At 38.5% G+C, this 19,616-nt stretch overlaps 1 protein-coding gene across 7 annotated transcripts in view; it reads left to right on the plus strand.

Moving 5' to 3' along the window:
* The window catches only part of SPTBN1 (spectrin beta, non-erythrocytic 1), a 265,536-nt gene that overhangs the window by 113,696 nt on the left and 132,224 nt on the right, over nt 1–19,616 (plus strand). The window contains exon 1 of one of the 7 annotated variants that reach the window (XM_012540218.3): nt 990–1,457. The exons of 5 other annotated variants lie outside the window; for them this stretch is intronic. In XM_012540218.3, coding sequence (XP_012395672.1) covers nt 1,349–1,457 — 109 coding nt within the window. In that variant the 5' untranslated portion in view covers nt 990–1,348. Of the gene's footprint in view, nt 1–989; nt 1,458–19,616 lie in introns of those variants that run through there. One more of the 7 variants, XM_031950477.1, reaches the window with a different exon arrangement.

A 19,616-nucleotide genomic window follows, 5' to 3' on the forward strand; every position in this document is an offset into this window, starting at 1 on the left:
TCGAACCTGTAGGGCTCCGCCGCACGTGGACCGGATGTGAAAGGCGGGCGCTGGAAGGGCAGGTTTCTAGGAACTTCTCCGGATCCCGGGGGCACGGCGGTGGCGGAGAAAGACGCCCTCCCGCCTCGCGCCCCAACCGCGGGGGACGGCCCCGAGTCAGGATGGGCCACCTCGCGGCGCGGAGATGCCCGCCCCGCCATCCTCGGGGCACAGCTTGGCGCCCTGGGGAGGAGCCTCTCGGCGGGCCCGCCCGCCGCCCCAGGTGCCAGCTCCCCGCCGCTGGCCTTATCGCAGATGGGCCGCCGCCGCCCGGGATGCGCTAAATAGTGAATGAGCGCCGCTTTCCGCCTTACCTGGCGGGGTCTCTCACCACACCCCTCCCCCCCCCCCCCGGGGCCGCGCCGCCGGGGAGGGCTCGCCTTCTCGTGTGATAGTAATCGGAGACTTTCCGTTACGGGAGGCTCCCAACAAAAGACTGTAATTCCACCAGCTTTGTTTAGGAAGGTACCAAACGCGAGGCTCGCCTCCCCCCTCGGGGCGGGCTCCGCCGGGCGCCCTCCCGCCGAGCCCCCCGCGCCCGGTCTCCGCGGCGCGACGGCCCCGGAGGAGGCCCCCTCTGCCTCCTCCGGCGGCTCCCGCTTACGGGAAGGGCGGCCCGAGGTGCCGCTTCGCCCCGCCTTCACGTTCCCTTCCCCCCGCACCCCGGCCCGGTGGTACGGCCTTCGTTTCCTCTACAATGCTTTATGCTAATCAAGTGACATCACCACTAAATACACAGTGAGTGGCTGCTGATTAAATTACAAACCCACGGCCGCTGCAGAAAGGTTGGAGGAGGAGGGAGGTGTGCTCCCGCCGCCCCTGGAAGCTCTGCGGGGGAGTGGTGAATGGGAGTAGCATGCTTGCCTTTTTCCCCCCTTCTACTTAACATTTCTTTAAAAAGTAGGATTTGGCGCCCGGCGGACTTTTTTTTTTTTTTTTTTTTTTTTTTTAAACCCCTCTATTTGGTTTGGTCATTTAAAAAGAAAAATTCTCCAGCTCTAGGCTGGGGACCCTGAGGAAGAGGAACAAGCAGGAAGCTCCCGGTCCAAGTGGGAAATCCGCTCTGGACCCCGCCGGATTCCCCTGCAGCCTCCCTGCTCAATCGCCTGGACGCGCTTGCCGGGCTCTGGAGACAGACGGAAGCCCGATCTGAGGGAGGTTCAACTTAAGCCAGACCTCGGGGGGCAGCGGGAGCCCACCAGCCCCCGCTGAAACTGCTTTTCTGGTGCTGCTGGTGTTGGATGGATGTTGGAGGGGGCAGGAGTGGAATCTTCCTGCAGCAGTCCATCGGGGGGTTACGCTGGGCATAATGGAATTACAAAGAACGTCCAGTATCTCGGGGCCCTTGTCTCCTGGGTATACGAGTCAGGTGCCTTACAATTATAATCAGCTAGAAGGAAGGTTCAAACAGCTCCAAGGTAAGCCCCCCACTCCCATCCCCATCCCTTTTTTTTTTTTTTTTTTTCTGAAAGCTTTGTCTTGATGTGATGCTATGTTAGGGCGGAGTGTTCTAGATGCGTTATTTATGCCATATGGTATATGATCCTAATGAAGATCCAAGGCTGAAACTGCTTCGCAGGCCCGCGTAATTGCCACTAGTTGTCAGGGATCTTCCTCCTTTACTATATATATATATATTTTTATTTTTTATTTTTTTTTTTTTCAATCCTAATCTTAGGAAAGTCAAATGCATGATTAAGGTCTTCCCTTTTCTTTCTCTAGTGTCCCAGTGGCCCTCCTGGTTGGCAGGTATCTGCCTGTCGGGCCGGTTTCTTCATCCCCTCCTACTCCTCCTTCCCGCTCCCCCCCATGCAAATCCTCTATTGGTATGCAGCTGTCTGATACCTAACATCCAAACTTACCCTTTCTCTCCCACCCCCACTCTGGCGACTGCTGGAAACATCTAAGGTGTTGAGGGGACTCTCTCTGACCCAATGATTCAGAACAATAGCAAAGGAGGGGAGGAGGAGGAGGGAGTGGTCTTTTTGTTCCTATGGCTTCTTTAAATTACAGTTTTAACTTGGTGCTTAATCTTGGAATTTTAACTCTTTTGATGTATTGTGTGTGTCTGTGTCTATGTATGTATGGTTGGAAAATTGGAGGATCACAATTTTTTATCCCTTGGCGCTTCCTGTCAGTTTTGCCTGATAGGCAATTGATTGTGATAGCCACTTGTTTCTAATTCCAGTAATGTGCGGTGGATTTCTCAACATTATCATCTTATCTGGAGACTACCTTGGGAGTTGTATTTTTGACTTTTCTGCAGAGGAGATTGCACAGGTTTACAAAGATAACTGTTTGTATGTGAGATTAAGTGGATTTAAAAACCTCCACAGAGTCTGATACAGTTGGAATTGAATGGCTGAGATGGAGTTTTTTGCCTTGGCTGTATCAGTTTTAACATCCTCTAGGTTTCTAAACTGAAGTAATGGACTAGGGCAATATTATGAGGTTTATAACATGAACAAAAGGATTCGTAGCTGGGAACAGAAAATCTTTCTTTGAATCTATGGAATCAGTACATAGGCCCAGATTGAAACTAGTCTGAATAAATTGTGTATGTTTCTTATTCTAACTCTTCTCATTGCCACAAATGTGGTTCCTGTAAGAAGGAAGGAAGAAGTTCTGCTCTAAGAATGTTGTTCTGGGAGAGGTTGGGGGGGAGGAGGAAGAGGGAAGGAATATTTCATTCATAGGTTTATTTATCTTACGAAATAGCTGACAGTAATGACATAGCTGGAGGAGAGAGAAAATGACAAAGTTAAACATTTGTTAGAGTATCCAACGTTCTTTGGCTAATTTACCAAAAATAAAACTTTGAGATAGACTTGTTAGGGAAAAAGCATATGTCTTCTCCTTCATTCAAGATCCCAGAATTCAGTTATTTTAAGCAAGCAAATTGGATATGCCATCCTGGATGGCTGTGGTTTGCTCACTTACCTTTTGGACATAAGTCTTACTATAAAGTAAGGGGTCTCTGCAACTTTTAAGTTTCACAAACTGGTTTCACTCCTATCAGAAGTTATTTACCTCTTCTCACCTCCAATCCTGAGCTTACTTTTTATTTTTATTATTAATGTCCTGGAAAAGGAGAGAAATGTGTCCCTTTTCTTTTTGAGGCTGAACGCAATGTGGGGAGTCTGTAATGCTAGGTTGGAAAATTATCTTAAACAGCAGCTTCCCATTTGTCTCTTTAGCCCTCCCATGTAGCTTTTACCCACCCACCCAAAAAAAAGAAAGAAAAGAAAAAAATAAAACTTGAGAGACTATTGGAAAGTTTGGGGAGAAATTTGCTTCTGTCTACCCATAACAAAAGGCTGTTTATTCTTGGGGGGCCAGGAAGGTAGTTTGAAAGGTGGGGCCTAAGCACAGGAAATGTCTTCAATTGTCTAAGCTATGTTAGATTGAGATTTATAAATATAGACCCAGGTTCTCAAAGAAAACCCTATTTCAGGTTTGGCTGGGCTTTAAATTTGCATTTTTTGGAGGTGACCTTTGTCCCCTAATTTAACACCAGATAAGTCTCATTTCTAAATATTGTGGTTTCTCTGTGCTAGGAGTAACAGAAGTTTACTGCTGGTGTTTTCTGGAGCAGAAACTCCTTGTAGTACTGAGAAAAGATGTTTTTATGAGTCAATTATTATTTAAACAGTGGCAAACATAAAGAACCAGTGGTGAACAATACTGAACAATGGATCCTTGAAGTTATTTTGTTTTGATTTTTTTTTTTTTTTGATTTAAAAAAACAAAACAAAACAAAACCTTACCAGTCCTTGCTCACCAGGTAATTTTTATGTGCTGACATAATTGGTAACTATACTTGAATGGTAACCCTTTCCTTTCTTACCCCTTCAAAAACTGACAGTTGCTTTCATATATTACTTTCCCTCCCTTTTTTGGGGGGGGCATTTATGCTCTGTTTTAGGGTATTAATATAGTGTTAATAAAAAAATCTGGGTCATATGTATGCAAAACAGATCTTCACTTGCTTGATGTTTACATTGAATTGAAAGAAACCTTTCTTGAAAGTGTTGCTCTTAGGCAGTGAGATTACAATTATAAAATATTATGAAATAAATAAAAATAAAAGCCTTTCAAGGACTTTACATAATGGGAGTAAGAGGACAGCTATCTGGTTTGGGAATAGAGAAATAAAATTATGCATGTAATAACTGCTATGAGGCAGAATGGAGAGGCTCAAACTACTAAGAGAAATTTGAGGAAGAGAAGGATTGCTTTTGACTTGAGCTACAGGGAAGGCCTTTCAGTAGGAGATGTCTGTCACTGGACTATTGAAGAAGATGGACCTAAAATATGAGTGTTGTTTGTACTTGCCATTGCTGCAGGGAAAAGAAGCCAAACCACCATAGTCCCTGCCCTTTAGGAGATGACTTTCACTTGGAAGGAAAGAGATGGCACACAAATAAATGTGTATTCCTATATAGTAGTATGGTTTTCAGGAATTTTGCACATTAGAGATACTAGCTCTGTGACTGCCAGCAAGCCATTGAAAGTTCCCCAACAGCGTTTTGTTTCTTTATAATATCCAGTTAAAAAAAAAAAAAATTGGGGGGTGAGGGGTGGGAAGCTAGTGTCGGGATAAGTAGGCAGTAGAATATCACCAGAAATGACTTTTACCAAAATAGAGACTGGACATGTTTAGAATGTTGGGCCTGGAGTCAAAGACCTTGATTCACATTGACTGGGATGCTAGTAGTGTGACTTTGGACAAGTCACTTAACCTTATTTGCTTATTTTCCTCATCCATAAAGTGAGTCAGAAAAGGAAATGGCAGACTACTCCAGTATCTCTCCCAAAAATACTCCAAATGAGTCACAGAGTTAGACATGATTGAAATAAGTGAAAAGCAAATATAAGTGATGCAAAAAATATGTTCAAGGAAGTATGGGGAGAGAGGAAAGATAAACATTTATGTAACACCTACTGTGTAATTCACAAATTTTATTATTTAATTTTCACAAGGGCCTTAGGAGATAGGTGCAGTTATTAGCCCCAATTTACAGTTGAGTAAATTGAGGCAGGGTAAAAGTAAGTAAATACCTAAAAAAAAAAAAAGCTAATAAATACCCAAGTCCGAATTTGAATTTCGTTCTTCCTCACTCTAGGTCCAGCCCCTCCTTCCTAATAGTGGTAAAGGGTGTGGGGGGAGAGGGAGAAGAGGGGAGGTGAACTGAGGACTATCTGAATTAGTTAACTAGGAACCTAAAAAATGTTAAATGCCCTGAGGAAAGTCTTCAACCCTTTTCCCTCCTTTAAATAGGATTTATTGGGAGGACTTGGAGAAGAATCTCTATTGAGTAGGCTGGGAAAAGTTGCCCTCTGAAGTCATCAATCAACAAGTGTTTATTAAGCAATCAACTAGTGTTTATTAAGCACCTACAATATGCCTGCTTTGTGCTGGCTTCTGAGAATAGCCAGAGAAATGTCCCCAATTTAGGACTTTACTTGAGGGGAGTGGATATGGGAAGAGCAATATGGAAGTATCTAAGATGGTGTGTTGTGTGTATGTGTGTATATGAATGAATGATCTGCTTTAATGGGGTTATGGAACCATTGATGTGTAAATTGATTATTTATAAGCATGTCTTTTCCCCAAATAAGACACAGTGCAGGGAAATAAGGTTTTATTTATAATTCTACATGTCAGTTGAGACTTGATTATAATGTCTTAGTTGATTTGAGTGATTCTTCCACTTGTACAAATCCAAAGTCTTTCACATCTTCTCTTAAATCTTCCCAAGCCCTTGGAGGGCTTTCTCTGTTGTTGATTTTTAAGTATATTAATGTATCAATTTGACTGTCATTCACTCATTTTTAAGAATGAACAAATTTTTGATGGATAAACCAAATGAAATTCTACCTAATCTGGCTCCTCGCCCCGCTGCACGCGCCCGCCCCCCCCCCCTCCCCCCCATCCTCCCTTTTCCTTTTTAAGGGTTAAATTGTATCTCCATGTGTATAAAAATGGTAATTGGGAAAGTGGAGACAAGTTTTTTCATTCATTCATACCTCCATCCCCATGACCAATAGTCTTGCTCATTAATGTCTTCAGGGCACTGGATCCCAAACCCTGACAGTGAATGGAGTAGTTTAAGATGACTATCCCGTGTTGAAAGTTCTTATTAAATGTTTCTTCTTTTTTTGCCACCCTGGACACCTTGAAGCTGTTATTTCATTGCTTGCTGGATTGGAGAGCAGCCTGAGTCTGGGGATTAAAAAAAGGGATTTGGGGCACTTAACTTGGGGTAGTAAACTTAGGTTAGTAGGAACAAATTTGTAGTTGGGTAAAGAATGATGAAGAATTTCAGGCCACAGGAATGGACTTCATGTTTGTTGTGTGGTATATTTTTCAAATACTAGAGAAAGAGGGGTATCGTTTATTTTAAACAGTTGTTAAAGAATAAAGTGTTGCCTTTGAATTCCTGTGTGAAAAGTATTCTCCTAAGATTGAAAGCAAAAAAGTCTTTTGAGTATTTCCTATATTAATTTAGATCTAGAAGTTGAAAGGCAGATGATCACATATTTTGGCTAAGATGTTTAAAAAAAAAAGATTAAAATTCTAACCTATTGAATTGTATTGGTCCGGAGAATTTACTGAATAAACATAGCCACAGGAGCATGAGATTTAAGCATACCCCAGCAGGAGCTCTTTAACTTGGGGTTCTTGAACTTGTTTGGGGGGGGAAAAAATTTGTAACTTTTTCTGTGTAATTCTGTGTATTCTAATTTATACACTGTAACTAACACATTCTGAGAAGGAGATCCCCAGACTTTCTTTCCCCAAAAGGTCCATGACACACAAAAAATTCAAAATGAAAAGTGCATATGAAAAGGTGATGATTTGGAATCAGTTTGGATTCAAATTCCTACCCTGCTATTTATTATCAGTGATTTAAACTCTCTTGGCCTCAATTTGCTCATTTTACAGATAAGGGTACTGAGGCTCAGAATTTATGATTTGAATCCTTTCCCCTGGCTTTTAATCCATTATTCTTTAAATTAGATCATACAGGTGAACTATGGGATAGAATTTCACCAAGAAAACTTTGCTTTCCCCTCTAACGTTCATTGTTTTACTTTGTTCTTTAGAATCTCTTAAGAGGTTAGAGTAGTGGAATTTTTTTTTTTTTTAATGATTTCTCTCCCCCACGCCCCACGCCTTCCCCCCCACAGGACCAGGTATTCTATTAACTGTCATTTATCAATGATAAATCATTGTATCAATAGGTATCGATAGATTCTGTAGTATTTCTTACATGAAAAACATCTGTATTCAAACAGTACAGAAATTTCATGATTTGCCATGGCCAAAGAAATCATCACCTAGAAAGCCAGCCTACTGTGGATGTGAACCATACCTGAATCCTTTCCTGTGAAAAGTACACTTAGCACTGAGGCAAACAGCTGCAAACTCTGGCAAGTGAGTCTATGGGATCACCTTCACCTCACCATCTATCATCAGTGTTACATATTAAAGAAACCCAGAGAAAGATCTGTGGCATACTGGATGGACCTTCTAGAGCAGAGGCTCTCAGTACTTCTTTACTCCTTAAAAATGATTGAGGACCCTTCCCTTTCCCCCCTCCCCACGTCTTTTGTTTGTGTGTTTTGTCTATCTATATTTGATATTAGGAATTAAAACATCTTATTGTGACCTTGCTGAATCCCTGAAGAGTCTTTGGGGATCTGTGGGACTTTTTCTAGCACACTTAGGGAACCATTGCCTTATAGAATATTTGTTATACACCAGAATTGCATAGTTGAAAAGGCCTGGATGGGGAGGAAGTGCCCACATCAATAAAAGCATGGATCCATTGAAGTGGTTCTTTTGTAGTAATCTTGGATTTCCTCATACTAGGAAGTAATAGGAACTAAAATTGTGTACCTTACTGATTGTTGTGGGGGGAGGTTCTTCTTAAGGCTTTTTTTTTTTTTTTTAATAGCATTTTTTCAAATACATGCAAATACTTGTTTTCAACATTCACTTTTGCAAAACCTTGTATCCCTCCCTCTTGGAGAGAGGTTAAATATATGCAATTCAATTCCTAAAGTTTTAAGAAACAGTAACTAAGTTATTAGGAATAAAATGCATCAGAGAAGCATGATTAAAAAAAAAACCAAACAAAACGTAGACTTGTCAAGTAGTAAGAGTGAAAGTTTACTCTTTGAGTGCTGCCCTGATACTTCTGAATATTAAATTTTTTTTTGTTGAGTAGATTCTCCTGTGGAGAATTTCTGGGGGAACCTAGACAGGAATCAAAAGATGAAATGAATGCATTACTAGCGGCATAGTTAGAAAGCAGAATTCATGGAGGGTTGTAAATCTAATCTTTTAATAATTTATTAAGTACTGTGCCAAGTGTTAGGTATACAAAAAAGCAAAAGTCAGTCTTGTTTACCTGCCCTCAAGGAGTTCACAATCTGATAGGGAAGCCAACAAGCCAATATGTGTGAACTATATATGGTAAATTATATGGAATTAAAAGGTTGAGAAAGACTTTTGGTAGAAAAAGTTTTAAATTCAAATGGAATTGGTATCCACTAACCATAAGGGTCCCTGCAGGATGTATATTGACTTAATTTTAAAATACAATATTGTTGTGGATAGAGCACCAGCCCTGAAGTCAGGAGGATCTAAATTCAAATCTGGTCTCAGACACTTAACACTTCCTAGCTGTGTGGCCCTGGGCAAGTCACTTAACCCCAATTGCCTCAGGGCCTCCCCCCCCCCCCAAAAAAAAGGTAATATTATCTGTTTTATTGTATTTTAATTTTTTTTCTAAATATTTCCTAGTTAAATTTTAATCTGATTCAGGCTATATTGAGATGTCTTTTGGATCCCATATTTGGCATCTTTGCTGAAGAGGATAGGATTTTAGTTGGGATTTGAAAGGAAGCACATTCTAGAGATTGGACAACCAGAGAAAATGGATAGGAAGATGGAGTGTCTTGTTCTTGAAACAGTAAGAAGCCAATGTCGCTGAGTAGAAGAATTAGAATTGTGTCTGACTGTCCAGCATGAATGCTTTGCTAGGAATTTCCAAGGAGATTGGTCCTGTCCCTTGGAGGAAGCGATTGTGAAGGGGGCAAAGACTTTTTTTATTTGCTTTTCTTTGTTGTATCCTCTGCAGTTAGTTCAGTGCCTGGTACATTGTAAACAAATAATTTTTAGTGCTTGGCACATTGTAAATAGAGGGTTTTTTTAAAAAATTTTTTTGTAAATACAAATACATGTATTTGTAAGCAAATAAGTGCTTGACAAAACACATAGTAGGCTCTTCTTTGTTTCCTGAATAAAACAGCCTCTGTATGAATGCTTCAGAACCATTCTGGATAAAAATAATAAAAATCCTCCCATTATTTAGATTCTGTTACACTAAAGAGACTTGCAATACTAATTTGTTTTTTTTTTGTTGTTGTTTGTTTGTTTGTTTGTTTGTTTTTGGTCTTTTGTCTTTGCTGCTATAATCTTCTTCTCCTCCCCCCCCCCCCATTTCTCTCTCTACCTGTAGTTTGTCCTTGCAATCCATCCAGTTATTAGGTCAGTCATCTCTTAAGCACAACTCTGGATTCTTCAAACCCAGTTACAGCAATCTCTGTCGGTTCTTAGCTGCTTTCCAAAAAGTCTTAAAACACTCATTTGACATTCAAGGCCTTCCAAAGATTTGCCCAGAAATGTACCTTTCAGTTACTCAAGCAACTTTTGCTTGGACATAATCTTTGGTTAGTGAGATAGCTAGCACAGTATAATGGAAGAAGCCCTGGAAGGGGATGGCAGACCCAGATTCTCTCTGTAGTTATGCCATTTTATATGATCTTGAGCAAGTAATTCACTCAATGGGGCTCTTGTTTCCTTACCTGTAAAGTGAAGGTAATAATTTGCCTATCTTGTAAGGGTCAAATGGAACAATATTTTTAAAAGAGGACTTATATTTATAAAAAAACAAGATTATTAGTAGTTTTATTGGTACTTCTTTTAAAAAGATACTAGTTGTGTTCTTTTCTCCTAATGTTGATTTCCTGTCTGGAATTACTGATTTGGGGATATCGGTGCTATTTCCTAAAAGAAACTTTAGAACATATATCGGGATTTAATTTCAGGAAGTGACATAGATGGACTCTTAATAGTGTTTTCAAGTTTTTCATTTTAATTGTAATTTGACAACAAAGCATCTGTTGATAGTAGTGTTGAGCTTTTTTTTTTTTAAAGGGTAAATTTTTGCAGCTTGTTCATATTGCTGCCTTTAACCTCTAGAGCCCTTTATTTGATAAATGTACCAGAACATGTAAGATCTCAGTTGCATAGAACTTGGCTGTAAAGATGTACAATTATAGCTGCCATAAATAAATTTTGTATCATAGGATTTTTCCACATTTTCTGATATCATTGGGTGAGCTATCTGGGTATTGTTAACTTTTTAAGGGTATGAAAACTTGTAGAAAGGTCGTCATGGTGAAAGTCCACATGCTAGTCAGGGAGATCTACATCCTACCCTGAGACTCAAAAAGGCAGTCCCTAGCTGGACATAGACCAGCTGTGTGACCCTGGACAAGATGTTTAGTTTCTTGGTGCATCCATGCAGCTCTCTGGTCATAAGGGGCTTCTCTGAAGTGTTAGAGGTAGACCCTTCTTACAGTTTCCTCCCTATACCAATGAAATCATAGGTCTGGTTAAAGTTACCAAGGACAGAACCACCTCACTACTTGCCTTCATTTACAGGAAATTGAAACCCACAAAGGTTTAAGCAGCTTGGTCAGGAAGGAGGACTTTGATTCATCCTCTGATTTATAGGTTCCTTTATTATTTTGTTCTAAAAATGGCTTATGTTAACATTTTACTCTTTTTGTTGTTGTTTGCTTGCATTTTATTTTGCTTCACTTTTTCTCTTGTGTGGCACGAATATGTATGCATATATTGAATTTAATGTATTTTTCTACCATCCTTTAACATATATTGGACTACTTGCCATCTAAGAGAGGGCGTGGGGGAAGAGGGAGGGAAATTGGAACACAGGGTTTTGCAAGGCCTTATGTTGAAGAATTGTCCATACATGTTTTGAAAAATAAAAAGCTTTAATAAAAAATAATAATAAAATAAAAATGTCTTATATTTGTAACAGTTTCTGCATATTTTTAATCTCATTTGATTTGAAAATATCTCTCAGAACAAAATTCTACCCTTATAATCCTTATTTTATATTTGAGGAGGTTTTTTGAGGCACTTTGAAAAAAAAGTTAATTTCAGATTGATTTATTATAAACAATTCTGTATTAAAGTTGATTCACATGGCAGTTGTGAGGTAGGCTAATATTTTAATTAATTTTTTAAAAATGTTCTTTGGGACTTAATTGAAGATTTTATAATACCCTCAGGCGTATTTGGAGGTCTTTGGTTAACACCTGGGTCTCTGTCCTAGTTCTCTTTCTAGGCTTGCTTGGGGAGCTCGTCAGTTCCTATTGGGTTCAGTCTCTCTGTGCAGATAATCCCCAGATCTTTATATCCAGCAATAGTCTCTCCCACAAGTGACAGTTCTACATCATGAACTTCCTTCTCTAACTGGATGGATAATTTGTGTCCACCAAACTCAAAAGGTGTATAATAGGACTCATTCTTTTTCTTCTGTCCTCTCTTCCATCTCTTCTCTCATCCTTGAGGTCACTGTTGTCCTGCAAATTCTAATTTATTCCCCACTCCTTTACTTTCATTCAGCCCACTACCCAATCCATTGCCAAATCTTGTCCATACATCATCTCCCCTATATTCTGTCCATTCACACAGGGACCATCCTAGAACAGGCTCCTCAGTACCTTTTAACTTCAATGCAATAGCCTTTAAATTAGTCTGCCTGCCCTAGTCTAAGCCAATGGCACTCCATTGTCTTATCAACCATCAGTGATTTTCTTAATGTATATTTTTTGCCCAGATCAGTGCCCCCTAATTTGTAAACTCCATTGGCTCCCTCTTACCTTTAGTATCAAACATAGAGTTCTCTTTTTGGCATTTGACACCCTGCCTCCCTCTCCTCTTACACTTCTATCCTTGCTTTATTACACTTGACTCTTTTATGTACAAACCCTTGACTTACTACCGGTGCCATCCCCCAACTTCCATCTACTGCCTCTGCCCTTTTTTTGCCTTTGGCTGGTGGCTGTGTCTGGAATAGTGCCCTTTCGCCTTTACTTCTTCCTTTCTCCTCCCTTTTTCAAGTCTTGGCTTAAAATCTGCCAAATATGGGAAGCTTTTTCAGGCCCCCTGCATATATGGATGTGTTCATTTCTTAGATTGGCTTCCATCAACCCTTGAATCTTGTATTTGCCTACTTCATTTCATATTTGTGTCTCGTTTAATTGTGAGTTTCTGGAGGACAGGGATTTATTTTTAGCTATTAATTTTGCTTATTAATGGGCTTGACTTTTAGAAATTTGACTGGGAATCTTGATGTTGGCTATGGATATAGTAGATTAAAGAAGTATTTCTTTTCATTTGGCCTAAGGAAGGAAATTTTATTTATTTATAAATTTAAAAAAAAAAAACTATTTATGGCCTAAAAAAAGGACTTTTAAAAAAAGAATTATAAAAAATTCCCCAGGGCAATTTTCCCCCAGTTTTCCCCAAAATTTCATTATTGTCTCTGAAAAGTTGCAGCTTAGTGTATACTTGTTGTATGATTTAACTTTATAAATGCCCTTTGTATCTCCCCCTTCCTTCCCATTTGTGAGACAGGGCAAAGTTAAGTGGTTGTCCAGAGTCACATAGTAACTATCAGAAACCACATTTGAATTCAGGTCCTCCCGATTCCAGGGCCAATATTCTGTTCAGCTAGCTAGCTGTCCCATCTGCCTGCCAGGACTTTTTCCCCCCCAGTTAGATACTATAATCTCATGTGGTTCTTCTGCCTATAAAGTGGTGAATTAGGACAGTTTGATAGTGGAGCAAATATAAATTTGGATTTATTTTAAAGGGAGTGTTTTCCTTTTGCTTCTATATAAATGGTTTAATTGCTAAACCTCATCTTGGACTTTTGAATATTCATGTTGTGATTTTATTATCAAAGTAGCATGTGTATCTATTGTGGACATTATCATAATTTATAAAACCACAGACCTTAATCAGCTTAACTGAATCAAACACTTCATCCTAGAGTACTTGGGAGCTTGAAATGCAAGAGAGTCCCCAAGTTCAGTGAATAGCTTAGAATCAAGAAGATCTGGAGTGTAGCCTTTGGTATCTGCTGGCTGTGACCTCTGGGCAGGTCCCTTTGTTTTCCAATGCAAACTAAGATGTAACAGTATAGGAGATGGGCATTGGTAGAGGAAGTTACTCACCTGAAACTTGGTAAACCGGGAAACACAGATTTGGTCAAAGTAATGTGTGTATGGGCACATGGGCACATGCTGAAGGGGGAATAGTTTGAGAATCAATAAATTTTGATTAGGCAGCTAAGAAAAACTACTGGGAAAGGCTAATGTCTTGAAAAAGAAGTGGGGTAAAGCACTTTTATTCTTGATTGGAACCAAATTACTTTCAGAGTCTAGATGGAAGGTCATAATTAACTGCCTTTTGGTTACTTAGCATTGCCTTCTGTACCTTGATTGTAAAATAACCAGGATAACTATACATATACACACATACATATTATGTATAATATGTAATTATATATAAATATGTGATAATATATAATATATTAATATATGTAAGATATGTTATATAATTTTACGTGTATATACACACACACACATATATAACTATGCATGTGTGTATGTATTTATATGTAAACACACACACACACACATACACATATAGTGACTAAAGTAGGATCCAGCAATGATGCTTCTCCTTTTGAATCTGGTGACTGGATTTATAGGAAAACTGAATTTGTGACAACTTGTCTTTTTCCTCAAACCTCCTGCCTGCTGCTGTCTCCCTCCCCCAACAACTAAAAATTAAATTAAAAGGCAATATATTAACACACCTGTAATGATTTGAATTTGTTCTCTTGTTTAAAAGATTTGTGAGGATTTTCCCCAACATGAAAAATAACCCACTGGAACTCCTTTTATGTTCTTTCTGCTAAGTGACACCAGATGCCTGGCAGTCACTTGTGCTGGGTGACTTCTGATGTAGATTTGAAGGTCATGGTGGTGGTGACTCCCATGGTCACACAAAGAATCTTGTACAGCTAACTCTAGAACTATGGCATCCTGAGCTGAGAGCCCCCTTTGTGAGGGAGAGCTACTGTAGCCAAACTAATATTAACCAGTCTCTGTAGATCTGCTGAATGCCCCACTGTATTTGTCTTTGAAAGGCCTTTTAAAACTTTTCTCCTCTTTTTCTGTTTTCAAGAGGCACAGTACATTTAAGTAGTAAATACAGTAGGGTGAGCTGTCCAGAGGAGGATTGCCCTGGAATGATTAAATTTCATAAAAGTCTTATGAAAGATCTGATTTTATGTCCTTTCCTTTTTAATTTGAAAATGATGCAACTGGAAAAATAATACTGAACTTGGAGTCTACTTGTTTTATAGGGGAACTTGGGTCCAGCTCACGAAGTCTTCTGTGGCAGAACACCTTTCTTACCCTGGCTGTATGTGGTTTGTGGGAATCTTATCTCTCTGACTAATTAGGGTGTTTGGGATGGACTTTGAAACATTAACATAAAAGAGGGATAATTAGCAGAAAGTTAAGAGCTAATTGAGTATTTCTGAAAACAAATTTTTTTATTCTTAACTGGGCATTAAGTAAGCAGGGATAGGAAACCTGCAGGGCATATTTAATGTGAATCCTACTTTACATGGAACTTTCTGCTGTCAACTTCTTACCATTCATAGGTGCTTGATCAATATTTTAACTGCATTCTATGAGAGAAAAGATTCTATCTGATCTGTAATAGATAGTAGAGAAGTATGTTTGAATTAATTATCAAGGATGCTCCTTCCAGTTTACATAATCTTCCTTTCTGTTCCTTTTTATCCCATGTGAATTTTGTTCAGATCTTCTGGTAATCTGACACAATCATGTATAATTTGTGTTACTTGACTGTAAGATGCATGAGAGCAAGGATAGATTCTAAGAGTCTACTCTTTTCTCCTCCAGCACTTAGAATAGTGTTCTAGACACAATTAATGTGTTTGTCAATTTAATAGGCATTTATCAGCACCCACTATGTGCTATGCACTGTGCTGAGTGATGGAATGAGTTTGTCGGAATATGTTTTGAATTGAAAATCAACTTTCTATCTTCTAGGTGTGGTTCTTTTTTTCCTCAGTAGTATTTTTGCAATACATGTAAAGATAGTTTTTACCACTCAGGTGTTCTGCATTTTTCTTTTTCTTTTATCTTCCCTCTTCTCAAGATAGCAAGGAATGTGACATAGGTTAAATATGTGCAATTCTTTTAAATATGTTTCAATATTTGTCATGTGCAAAAAAAAAAAAAAATCAGACCAAAAAGGGGGGGGGGGGGGAAATCCATGAGAAAGAAAACAAACAAAAAAGACAAAAGTACAATGCTTCGATCCATAGTCAGTCTTCATAGTTCTCCCTCTGGATGTGAATGGCATTTTCATCCCAAGTCTATTGGAATTGCATTGGATCACTTTGCTGTTGAAAAGAGCCACATCCATAAGAAATGATCATTGTATAATCTTCTTGTTGCTGTGTATCTCTTGGTTCTGCTCATTTCACTCAGCTTCATGTAGGTCTTTCCAGGCTGTTCTGAAATCATCCTGCTGATCATTTCTTACAGAACAATAATATTCCATAACATTCATATACTACAACTTATTTAGCTATTCCCTAATTGATGGGCATCTGCTTGGTTTCCAGTTTCTTGCCACCACTAAAAGAGCTGCTACAAATATTTTTGCACATGTGAGTCCTTTCTCTTTTTTATGATCTCTTTGGGATACAGACCAGTAGAGACAGCTAGATTAAAGGGTATGCAAAGTGTGATAGCCCTTTGGGTATAGTTCCAAATTGCTCTTTTTTTTTCCACCAACAATGAATTATTGTCCCAGTTTTCCCACATTCCTTCCAACATTCATCATTATCTTTTCTTGTCAACTTAGCCAATCTTAGAGGTGTGAAGTGGTAGGTATAGCTCTTCTAACTACAGATAAATTCACAGGTCTGACCCCTGCTCCTGAATAAATATAGATCAAAAATAGAGAGAAAAGGACGGAAATAGAAATGAAATGGAGATAATTATCAAAAGGGTCACCCCTTTTGATGGTCAGAGACATGGTCAGAAAACTAGTATAAAATGAAACATATTGTGTTAGAAAGCTGTTGGGTTTTGTTTTTTCTTTTTTTCCTTTTTTAATTAGAGCTATCCAAAAGTAGAATGAATTGCCTTGGGACTTACTGGGTTCACAAAGCTGGATGTCTTCTAGGGTATGGTGGAGAAGCAGATTCCTTCCCACCTTGAGATTCTTTGAAACTAGTAAATTTAGTTAACGGACCCAATTAAGAGCCAGTTTCAAAGGAGTTTTGTGAAGCCCTAAAAATGCATCATTATTGGTGGGAAGTTCATGCCTTGTTTCAGTTTAAATAACACAAAGTTGGTCTTGCTCTGGTAAAGGCAGATTATGCATTATCTGCAGAAAGACTGCTAGTCTACACAGATTTTCCCCCCGCCCTTGTGAGAAGGGATAGAGGGAGAGACAGAGTATGAATGTGTATGTGTGTGTGGAGTGGGGTAAAGGAAGGAGGGATTTTATTAAAGCAAATAATTCAGACACTTGGTGATATGGTCAGTAGATTTGGATGTGACAGCACATCACATGGTGATTTTATGTGTCTACATTTCAACCCTCCATCTGTAAGACTTATTGACCTGACTACTACTATTTGGTTTTATGTTTAATAATTTTTTTTTTTATTTTTTTTTTTTAATTTAATAGCCTTTAATTTACAGGATATATACATTGGTAACTTTACAGCATTAACAATTGCCAAACCTCTTGTTCCAATTTTTCACCTCTTTACCCCCCCCCCCCCACCCCCTCCCCTAAAGCAGGATGACCAGTAGATGTTAAATATATTAAAATATAACTTAGATACACAATAAGTATACATGACCAAAACATTATTTTGCTGTACAAAAAGAATCAGACTCTGAATTATTGTACAATTAGCTTGTGAAGGAAATCAAAGATGCAGGTGTGCATAAATATAGGGACTGGGAATTCAATGTAATGGTTTTTAGTCATCTCCCAGAGTTCTTTTTCTGGGTATAGTTAGTTCAGTTCATTACTGCTCCATTAGAAATGATTTGGTTGATCTTGTTGCTGAGGATGGCCTGATCCATCAGGACTGGTCATCATCTAGTATTGTTGTTGAAGTATATAATGATCTCCTGGTCCTGCTCATTTCACTTAGCATCAGTTCGTGTAAGTCTCTCCAGGCCTTTCTGAAATCATCCTGTTGGTCATTTCTTACAGAACAGTAATATTCCATAATTTTCATATACCACAATTTATTCAGCCATTCTCCAACTGATGGACATCCATTCAGTTTCCAGTTTCTAGCCACTACAAAAAGGGCTGCCACAATATGTTTAATAATTAAAAGTCAATGCAATAAATATTCCTTTAGCACCTCCTATGTGCTAGTTACTGTGCTAACTTCACCTAGCCTAATTCTTTGTCCTCTTCCCCCCACTTTTTTGTGTGTAAATGGAATAAATGCAGTGAAGGGATACAGATCATGGTTGTGGTAGACACAGCCAAATATAAAAAGTTCCTTTTTGCTTTTTCCCTTTCTGGAAAAGAATGGGCTTGGGAGAAAGCTAGAAGCTTCACTAGAAGGTCCCATATATAGGGAAGGGAGCATGATAAGGTAGAATTGGAAACTAGAGGAAGACAAAAGGTGTTTTGCTCAATGTAGTGGATAGAGTTCTGGGCCAAAGTCAGGAATATTTATCTTCCTGAGTTTGAATCTAGCCTCAGATACTAGCTGTGGGATGCTTGGCAAGTTCATTTCATTCTGTTTGCCTCCATTTCTCATTGGTAAAATGAGCTTGAGTAAAAATTGGCAAACCGTTTACTGTCTTTGTTAAGAAAACCTCAAATGTGGGATCGTGAAAAGTCAGACTGAAGACAGCAGCAAAATGTGATTAAGTATCATTAACTAGTCAGTTCCTAAGAAACAATAGGCACTACCTATACTGGAGCCCATTCTTTTTGGGGGGTTTAAGAAACTCTGGCCTTTCTATATCTTCTAATATTCTAATATATATCTATATATTCTATATCTTTCTGTATCAAAATGAAAATGTGAGTAATGGCAGATCAAGCAGCTAAACCACACTGATCAAAATGCAGGTATTGTCTCAGAAATTTGCATTCTAGATGAATACTGGAAACTTTGCCTTTTAAACTAAAGAAATATCTTTTAATCTTGGCTCAAGAACTATATCCTTCCTTGAAATTTCAGCTTTTCTTGATTCTTTACTTAGAAAAAGCACCCAAATTGTTTTTCTCTTAAAATATGTTTGGCTTCTTTAGTTTTGAGAAAAAGATTATTTTTCACTTTTAACACAAGGAAGCAATTTTTATAAGTTATACTCATTCAGCTGTGGGCTTGTCTCTGACCAGCTCGACTGTAGGAGTATTTGGCCACAAAGCATTGTACTATAATTGTTATCAGGATAGTAAATTCAAATGGCTTTTTTGGTTGAAGAAATTATCATCTGGTCTCAAACCTCAGCAAAAACTTGAATTGCATTTGAAACTGTCTGGGTGAACTCTTAAAACCAGTTGGTTTTTTTAGGATTGTGTGGGTTAGGCCCTTGGTGGAAAGTTGGAAGGACTGATTTTGAAGCCTAGCCTATTTTCTTTTCTGTCATTATTGAATAAATTTGAAATGATCTGTATTACTTTTTTCCTTTGGGCCCAGAAAACTCTGCAAACATTATACTAACTGGTTTGATAAGGAACAATTATACTGATTTCATTTCATAGAAGCTTAGGTCATACATGGATAAGATTTAGACCTGGAAAGGACTTTAGGGATCTTCGATAAAATTTTATTCCAGATCTATGATTTCATCTGTATAGGGAATTTCTTATAAGGAAACTCCCTCTACCAGTGCAGATGAACAACTCCTCTGTAACTTAGAATCATTTGGAGTTCTATATGGGGTTATTTAGAGTTTAAATGACTTAGCTCAGGGTCACCCAAGCCAGTATATGTATATATGTCAGAGATTGGATTTAAACTCAGTTTTTGCTAACTTTGAGACTATCCATTATGCTGTTTCTGCTTCAATTTAATAAAAATATTTTATTTTTTTACACGTAATTGTGTTTTATTTTTTTCCACAATTACGTGTAAAAACAATTTTTTAACATTAAAAAAAAAATCTTGTTCCAAATTTTCTTTTTCCTTTCTCTCCTCCTATCTCCCTGAAAGAGTAAATAATTTGGTATAGGTTATACATGTATAAAACATATAGACTAATTCTATATTAGTCATGTTGTGAAAGAAAGTCTTTGCAGATTTTTCTAAAATAATCCTCATCATTTCTTATTTGTTCTGTCTCTTATTAATTAGTCT

Source organism: Sarcophilus harrisii, chromosome 2 (genome assembly GCF_902635505.1).
Source record: "Sarcophilus harrisii chromosome 2, mSarHar1.11, whole genome shotgun sequence".
Classification (NCBI taxonomy): domain Eukaryota; kingdom Metazoa; phylum Chordata; class Mammalia; order Dasyuromorphia; family Dasyuridae; genus Sarcophilus; species Sarcophilus harrisii.